The following is a 9,132-nucleotide window of genomic DNA, read 5'->3' on the forward strand; positions in this document are numbered from 1 at the left end:
GCTGAAAATGTGTTCTTGCCTTATGTACTGAGAAATCTGCAAAACACAAAACGTCTGGATGTTATATGGGATCGGTATATTGACAACAGTTTGAAAAGTTCAACGAGAAAGAGGAGGGGAAGGGGGAGCCGCATTATTGTCACAAATTCTACGCCAATTCCGCAGAACTGGCAGAGCTTTCTTCGCATGGACCAAAATAAGAGTGAGCTGTATCATTGTTACCTGTCACAGTGCATCGCTAAGTTATCCACACAAGAGAATTAGCTAAATAACACACAAGATGCCAATGTCATCTCTTCCCAAGAGTACAACATAGAATCTTCTCAAGCTCCATGCAACCATAAAGAAGCTGATACGAGGTTATTCTTGCATGCTCTCCATTGTGCACAAAATGGCCACCACAGAATCCTGATCAGGTCAGTCGACACTGACGTTGTTGTCCTTGCAATTGACATATTTCACGCTTTATCCCTTGACAAACTATGGGTTGCATAATGCATATGGAGTCAAGAAACACGACAGGTTAATACCGGCTCACACGATTGCAAACAGTCTTGGTGAAAATAAGGCCAAAGCTCTTCTGTTCTTCCATGCCTTCACTGGCTGTGACACGTCGTCGACATTCAGTGGTATTGGGAAGAAAACCGCTTGGGACATCTGGACCAATTTCCCTGATGTAATGGACACTTTCTTGAGTTTATCCCAAGAGCCTTCATCAGTCTCAGATGAGAATGTGTGTCAACTGGAAAGGTTCCTCATTCGTCTTTATGATAGAACTAGTGAATGCACCGAGGTGAATCAGGATAGGAGGCTTCTGTTCACGATAGAAAGATATATAGATCGCCTACCCCCCACAAAGGCAGCCCTCACGGAACATATTGTTGCGAATTCGCACCCACCGGCGTGCGAACGGCCACGTAACTCAAATCGCGGCACGTCGCCCACTGGACGAGATAATTCAGTCGTGACCCTCTCGGAACAACGCCGGGAGCTAGTCACGGGTGGGGGTTTAACCTCACAACGATCGTTCCAATTGCCCACCCTCGCAGGATCGGGTTGCTCGCCAAATTCGATATACCAAAGTACCTGCGCGATTGGTCGACCGGGCGATCGTACAACGCCACAGGCCAACTCCGGACACGAACCGCTTTAGCGGTCCGTTCCGTGCTGCAGTGATAACCTAGCGGTGTTATCGTCGGCCTTGACGGTTCCGATTAATTACCCGGATGTTGAACCCACTACGAACCCCTTACGTGAAGCAGGATGGAGAGTCAAACAAAGGAAAGGACGCAGCGAAACGGGGAACAAGTTCACACAAGCGCGTTTAATTCACACAGACCAGCACGGAAGGCACGTATTTGCAGTCACAATAATCAAAATGCGCATATAAAGCGAAAGAAGAGTTAAAACCGAACACGCGTACACACGGCAACACTTAAACAGTTCTAATTGTCGGACAGGCGCCACCCACAGTCATTTACACAAACCCAAAGAAAAGAAAGGACTTCCCTAGGTGTGGCCATCGAGTCCTCCTCCCACGACCTCCACTCCGAGCTCCGTCTCCTTCGCCGTCCTCCATTGCCGACTCGACCAGGCTCGACGACGACACAGTTCGACTTCAACGAGCTCCTCGGGCTCCGCGAGCTCCACTTGCTCCACACCGATGCAGAGACACTCGACCACGACAACACAGCTCGGCGATGACCCAACAACGACTTCGGACGGAAGCGAGTTTCACGAGTCAGGGAGAGAGCAAGCGGAAGAGGGAGACTGCAGGAAGAGGGAGAGAGCACAGGAAGAGGGAGAGAACGCAGGAAGAGGGAGAGCGAGCAGGAAGGGGTAGACAACGCGCCCCACCCGTGTCTGACTTTAAAAGCGCGGGGCTCCGCCCTTCACTCCGCCCTGTTTTCGGCTCCACCCTCCTTCGAGAGGGTTCTTTAAAAGGGGCGTTCCCTCACCCCGACTGCCTCATGTTGTCCATCCACCAATCGGCGGCGAGCCGCCGTTCCCCTCTTCCCTCACACCAAGCACGGGGAAGAATGGCGGGAAAAGCCCACCAGCATCCTTGGCAGTTTTTGTTCGTTTGAAATCAAAGATAGGGAAAGAAAAACGACTAACAGGAGGATCGCAGCCCGAATGGATCACATAAATTCCCTCTATACAACGGGTTTGGGCTAACTACACGTGTACCTATGGAGATATCTCACCTGAGGGCCCTTTATAGTGTAATGCGAATTTCCACAGCCGTAGCAATATCAAGAGGTCGACATACCAGGCAGGACACATCTGGGGTCAAGCGCTGATGTCTCGGCAGCAGTTACCAAGCCCATGCGACTGGGGATGGACGAAGAACGCCATTGAACAGTGGATACCTTTCTGGACAGCAGTTGCTGAGGCGGTCAAATCCTGCACAGAGCTGATAAAATGCAGCTGCAAAAAGGCAATGCAGACCACCATGCAAATGTTTCTGTGCATCTCTCCCATGCACTGAAATTTTCCATTGTGCAGGAACATGTTATCATACAGATTGAAGCCAGAACTGTATCGAGACCAGATGAACTATACTTGGGACAGTGTATATGTCATTTTAAAGCAGAAAGACTGAAAATGGAGCATTTTAAGTGTATTATTGGATTCCTTGTGTGTGGAAACATTGGATTAGACTCTTTATTCATTTTGCTAAATCTCTTGGTGCCCGAGATATTGTAAAAGATTATTTTCGGTAGTGGCCATTTTGGAATTCAAGATGGCGGCCGTAAATGTATTCTGATCAGCTGTGTCCTGCTCTTATATGAAAGAACATATAAAAATGGACATGTATGCCAAATTTCACACTTTTTTCACAATCTGAACGATTTTTCTTTAATCCACTGCACTATTGTTCCAATAACAACATCATGCCAGTGAATCAAACAAATATATCGGTCACACAAGGCACAATAATTTTACAAACTTGGTTTTGCACAGACAACCATACGTTGGCAACCATTGCGTAAACTTGATGGGTGTAACGTCTCGTTTTGCATTGAAGTTCCTTGCAGGGGAACTCCGATGATTAATTTTTTTTTAAAGAATGTTACTGTCACTCACTCTGCCGTCATGGCTACCAATTAACCAAACTAAACATTGTATGCCAGAAAGAATTATAATTCATGAAAGGATATAAAACTCAGTAAAATTAATAATTATATCAAGATGAGAAGACAACAGAACACCAAAATAATACAAACATTTTGATCATCAAAAATAAATAAATCTCTGTGAACTTGTTTGTGTCCTGCCTTTAATTTACCTGATTTGGGGACATTCAAACACCATGTGACGGTATTTTTACGAAAATCTGACACCGCACTCACGTTACACTCCGTTACGCGAGACCAAACACCCCCTAAAATATCTATCTATAATTCCAGCAATGTGTGTGTGTGTGTGTGTGTGTGTGTGTGTGTGTGTGTGTGTGTGTGTGTGTGTGTGTGTGTGTGTGTGTCTGTGACCGCTGTTTCTCGACAACCACTGGTCCGATCTAATTGAAACTTGCCAGATATATTGCTGGGGACCTGAGGATGTGCCTTTTCAAGGTTTGATATTAATCGGACAAGTGCTTCCCAAGTTATGGCCATTTATTTACCAAACCAATGACAAGACACGTTGTTGCGTGGGCGTGGCCGATGGGGAAGGGAACCTCAGCCGCGTTCCCCATTACGGGTTACAACGTACGGGCTTCCGGAGAGTGATGACTTCGTGTATTCTAATAATTTCTCGATTTCTTATGCGCATTTATAGAATGATAAACACAATGCCCCAAGTTATGATCGTTTTCATATGAGACGGTGCATAAATTTCGGTAACACCAGAGTGCTGGTATGCTCTGAACCAGGAAGTAACTTTTTTCGCTCTCTTCTCTTCTCTTTTTGTTTTTCCTTGCCACTACATTGCGAAAAGGTACAATACGTTGGCGCTAATTGAATAATTGGGTATTAAAACTAAATTGTGAATAATCGTAACTGTGAATAATATGCAAAGTTCCGGGCATCGCACTACGGGCACGCGAGAGCGAAGAAACGGCCTGTGTGGTTGTTGTTTGTTGCTCGCGGTTTGAATACTTTTTTATAATTTTTTTTTTAACGTGCACGTACTAGTTACATAAATTTTTAACACCCCCATCCCAAAACCGTGCCCCTCCCCACACCCTTTCCTCCAAAGATCAACTTGATTGGTCGGCCGGGATTCCTGTTCCTCACGATCAGCGAATCCTTGGACTTGTGCGTCGTGTGGGTTCAAACAAATTCACTTTTAAATTACTCATCGTCCACTTGTTACCCTCGTCAAACGAGAGGGTATTACATTTGGGGGCGTTTGTTTGTTTGTTTGTTGTTTATTTGTTTGTTTGTTGTCTGTCTGTTTGTCCGCACAGAATTGTCGTGTTTTTCTCAGCAAGTGCTTGTCGGATTGAGACAAAATTTTCACCAGAGGAGCGACAACTCAAAGAGAATATTTTACTGGCTACGGAGACGGTGGCCGAGTGACCGGGTAGCGGAGACGGTGGCCAGGGAGATGGTGGCCGTGGAGACGGTGGCCAGGGAGATGGTGGCCGCGGAGACGGTGGGGAGACAATGACAAACAACAACAATCTTCTGTTTGATCAAACACATAAAATTAATTTATTTTAATTTTCCATTCATTGGAACAAGAAATTGTCTTCGTCTCTCAATTTGTTGAGCGTGAGAGGTTCATGACGTCACGGGCCATGCCGAGCGTGAGAGGTCGATGACGTCACGGACCGTGAAGACGGTGTTTCAACACGATTGGGTTTGATTTATATCTTGCTTGTGAATGTTAAACGCTGTGCGGTGTATAAACACTATTGAGTTTGATTTATATCTTGCGAATGTGAATATTTAACGCTGTGCGGTGTATAAACACGATTGTGTTTGATTTCTATCTTGTGAATGCTTAACGTGTGGGACAGTGTTTATCTCCATGTCTATCTGTACGAGTCCCGCATCGTGAGGACAGAATAACATGAAATATGAGACACAAACTCGGCACATTACAAAGCACGTTAACGGAAACCGGAAGTGATGTAAGAAGGACGGTTCTGTTGCCTCTGATGACGTTAGTGACTAGAGTCTGGATCTCCACTTCATATTGTTATTCAGGTTTTGACTTCTGAGTTGTAATATTAATCTCATCATTATTTTGAATTTTAATCGTGTTGTCGTTTTTCTCGTAACACAATTCAGAGAGAGAACTCGTGTTCCTTCCAGTCTCCTCCAGTCACGATGATCCGAGATCTCTCCGGTGAAGATCACAAAACGAACACCCTGGGATCCACGAGGGGCTTCGATGGAGGAAACACGGTCGATCCGAGACGATGATCCCTCAAACCGCGGGTCCATGGTCGGTTCACCCGAGGATGAGGAGTCCGGACCCGGTACGTGACGTTCACTCCGAACCGACATCTTGTGGTTCCTGGATGTTTAGTTTTCATGGATTGTTTGTGTTTCAGATTCTGTTGTGAAAGTGAAGGTCGAGTCCGACGTCGTTGATGATTCGTTCGCTCCATACGAAGGTTTGAACCACAAACTCATTCTTCATGTTCACACAGTAGTTTATTGTTTATCATGATAATTATAATAATAACAACAAGGTATCTGCGATCGCCAAGGTAAGCCTACCCTGGCTTCCTCCATCTTACCCCAGGTGATCGCCCATGACTGACCCTGGGCTCATGATCCAGTGATGGCAAATGTTTGTTTCGACTGCCATTCGACCTTGACCATCAACATTCAGGGATAAAGAATGAATTAAGAAAAAAAATGTTTTTAAAAAACTGTGAAAAATGTTAAACTCTATAATTGGGTCATGACCTGAAAAATTAGGTCAAGGTGTCATGTCAATGCCACGTACTTTTTATTCCCTTTACTGATGCAAAATGTCATTCCCAAAGTCCCAGCCGGATCCGAGAAGAAGTTCGGACATTGATACAGCTCGGACATTGATACAGCTCAGACATTGATACAGCTCAGACATTGATACAGGTCAGACATTGATACAGGTCAGACATTGATACAGATTGGACATTGATACAGCTCGGACATTGATACAGGTCGAACATTGATACAGGTCAGACATTGATACAGCTCGGACATTGATACAGGTCGGACATCGACACAGCTCAAACATTGATGTAGTTTGGACATTCATACAGCTTGGACACTGATACAGCTTGAACATTGATACAACTCAGACATTGATACAGCTCGGACACTGATACAACTCGGACACTGATACAGGTCAGACATTGATACAGGTCAGACATTGATACAGCTCGGACATTGATACAGGTCGGACATTCATACAGCTTGGACACTGATACAGCTTGGACATTGATACAACTCAGACACTGATACAGCTCGGACATTTTGGAAATTGTGAGTGCAGGAGGAAAAAAACCAAAAAACAAACCTAAATTATGGTTTCGTACTCTTCGGGGTCTGAGAAACACTGTGGTACCATGAAAAAAGGGGGTCTCATTGTTGAAACATCTCCTCCACATCAATCAGTCTTCCCCTATCCTATAGGAGGAAGTTGAATTATAACTGGAGCAGCACTCAGTGGAACGCATGCCTCCGCCAGGATGAACAGTTTATATTTTGTATCCCACTGATACGCCGGATCTGGATTCAGACCTGAACCAAAATCTAATCGGCTTGTTCTTGTCATCGACCCAACTCATCCACCTCGTTTTGTCATAACTCGTCCACAACGTTTTGAGATATCGTGCTACATATCGTTGTTCGCCCCATCAATGGTGAAGAGCCACTTGATAAAGTCTCGTATCTGGATCTTCAACATAGTTTCATCCTCATCCATCCACAACCATTTGATGTTTCTGATCACAGACAAAAAAAATCGATGACGTCATCGTTCACGTGATTCGGCAGCCATATTGTTTCAAAAAAAGAAAACACCTTCAAAAATATTCCTCTCTGAAGTGGCTGAACAGATCGTGGTGAAACTTTACTTGTATGACCACCTATCCATGAGGAACAAAAGGTTCACACATATAAAATCATAGGTCACACAGTTTGGCAGCCATTTTGGATTTCACAATAACCTCCAAAAATCTTCTCCAGAACGGCTGGACAGATCGAGGGGAAACTTCACACAAATGTTCCTCAAGTCGTGGGTGGACAAGTTCGTGAAGGAATAATTGATAGGTCGCATGGCTTGACAGCCATATTGGATTGAAAAATAATATTAAATAATGTTTTCTCTGGAACCGCTTAATCAGTCGAATGTCGCCCACATTGAATTAACCTAACACTGATAATATCCCACAATTCCTTGCAGTAAACACATGATGGCCTAATTGGTTATGGCAGTTCCTTTTTCTTTGCAGAGAAACAAATGAAAACCGTTTCGTTCACCAACTCTGCACAGTTCTTCAACGAAGTGGATCATTTCAATAATCATCCCAACCAACGGCAGAACAACAAACGAACTCACACTGGGAAGAAACCGTACAAGTGTTCAGTGTGTTCGAAGGATTTTAGTCATTCAACACACTTGAATAGACACAAACGAACTCACACTGGGGAGAAACCGTACGAATGTTCTGTGTGTTCGAAGGATTTTAGTCAATTATCACACTTGAATAGACACAAACGAACTCACACTGGGGAGAAACCACACAAATGTTCTGTGTGTTCGAAGGATTTTAATAATTCATCACACTTGAATAGACACAAACGAACTCACACTGGGGAGAAACCGTACACGTGTTCTGTGTGTTTTAAGGATTTTAGTTATTCATCACACTTGAATAGACACAAACGAATTCACACTGGGCAGAAACCGTACACGTGTTCGGTGTGTTTTAAGGATTTTAATGACTTATCAACCTTGGAAATCCACAAGCGAACCCACACTGGGGAGAAACCGTTCAAGTGTTCTGTGTGTTCGAAGGATTTTAATCAATTATCACACTTGAATAGACACAAACGAACTCACACTGGGGAGAAACCACACAAATGTTCTGTGTGTTCAAAGAATTTTAATAATTCATCACACTTGAATCGACACAAGCGAACTCACACTGGGGAGAAACCGTACAAGTGTTCGGTGTGTTTTAAGGATTTTAGTAATTCATCAACCTTGAATAGACACAAACGAACCCACACTGGGGAGAAATCGTACACGTGTTCTGTGTGTTCGAAGGATTTTGGTCATTCATCACACTTGAATATCCACAAAAAAACTCGCACTGGGGAGAATCCATACACGTGTTCTGTGTGTTTTCAGGATTTTCGTGACTTATCAACCTTGAAAATCCAGAAACGAACTCACACTGGGGAGAAACCGTAAAGTTTTCTGTGTTTTGGAAGTTTTTTTTATCATGAGTAGTCATCCTTGAATAAACATAAACAAACTCACACTGGTGCGAACAGTTTTGTTGTGGATACCCCCCCCCTGTAAGTGTTTCCGAACGATGTCTATTTATTAAGCAAACGAGGAGGCAGAAACACAACACTGGCATATACCTTCTTGGTACGACTCCTCTGAGTGTCATCGTCAAACCCAATCAAGCAGCTGAGGTCCTTCAGCCTCTTGGGAAAGCAAAATCGCTGACTGCAACAAAAATATGCCACCTCCTCTCCTCTGTCCCCCCCGCCTTCCTGTGTCTGTGATCTGCTCCCCCCTATATTTCCACAGGGAGCTCAAGGTCCACCAAAAACCCCCAACTGGTAAAACTTCCAAAATCACGAATCACTGCTCACCTTCACTCTTTCATTCCACTTTTTTCCCACCTTTGGAACAAACTCCCAACACTCTCTTTAATCCCACTTCTCCTTCCAGGCCTTTAAAACAGCTGTTCACCACCATCTCTGATCTTCCCCCATCCAAAATCTTGATTTTTTTCTACCCAGGTTAATCCACCCTAAACTTACTTCCTTCAAATTCCCTGGTTTTCTTCCTGAAAGTCCCTGTAGTACCATCTTGTTTACGCCGTGAACCCCGCCGCACCCTTCTCCCTTCCACGAATCTCCCATTGTCTTTGTTCCCCACTATTTTGTGCCTCCCTCTCCCACCCCTCTTGTTTCCTGCCTTGTTATATGTTCTGTGTAT

At 44.4% G+C, this 9,132-nt stretch overlaps 1 protein-coding gene across 1 annotated transcript in view; it reads left to right on the plus strand.

Moving 5' to 3' along the window:
* Positions 1–8,438, plus strand: part of LOC147008011 (uncharacterized) — a 75,850-nt gene extending 67,412 nt beyond the window's left edge. Inside the window, 3 exon segments of the mRNA XM_085865967.1 lie at positions 5,289–5,434; positions 5,510–5,572; positions 7,406–8,438. Coding sequence (XP_085722093.1) covers positions 5,289–5,434; positions 5,510–5,572; positions 7,406–8,370 — 1,174 coding nt within the window. The 3' untranslated portion in view covers positions 8,371–8,438.
* Positions 8,439–9,132: the final 694 nt, after the last annotated feature.

This window comes from Eptatretus burgeri, chromosome 22 (assembly GCF_056783735.1).
Source record: "Eptatretus burgeri isolate ZD-2024b chromosome 22, Ebu_testis_v1, whole genome shotgun sequence".
Classification (NCBI taxonomy): domain Eukaryota; kingdom Metazoa; phylum Chordata; class Myxini; order Myxiniformes; family Myxinidae; genus Eptatretus; species Eptatretus burgeri.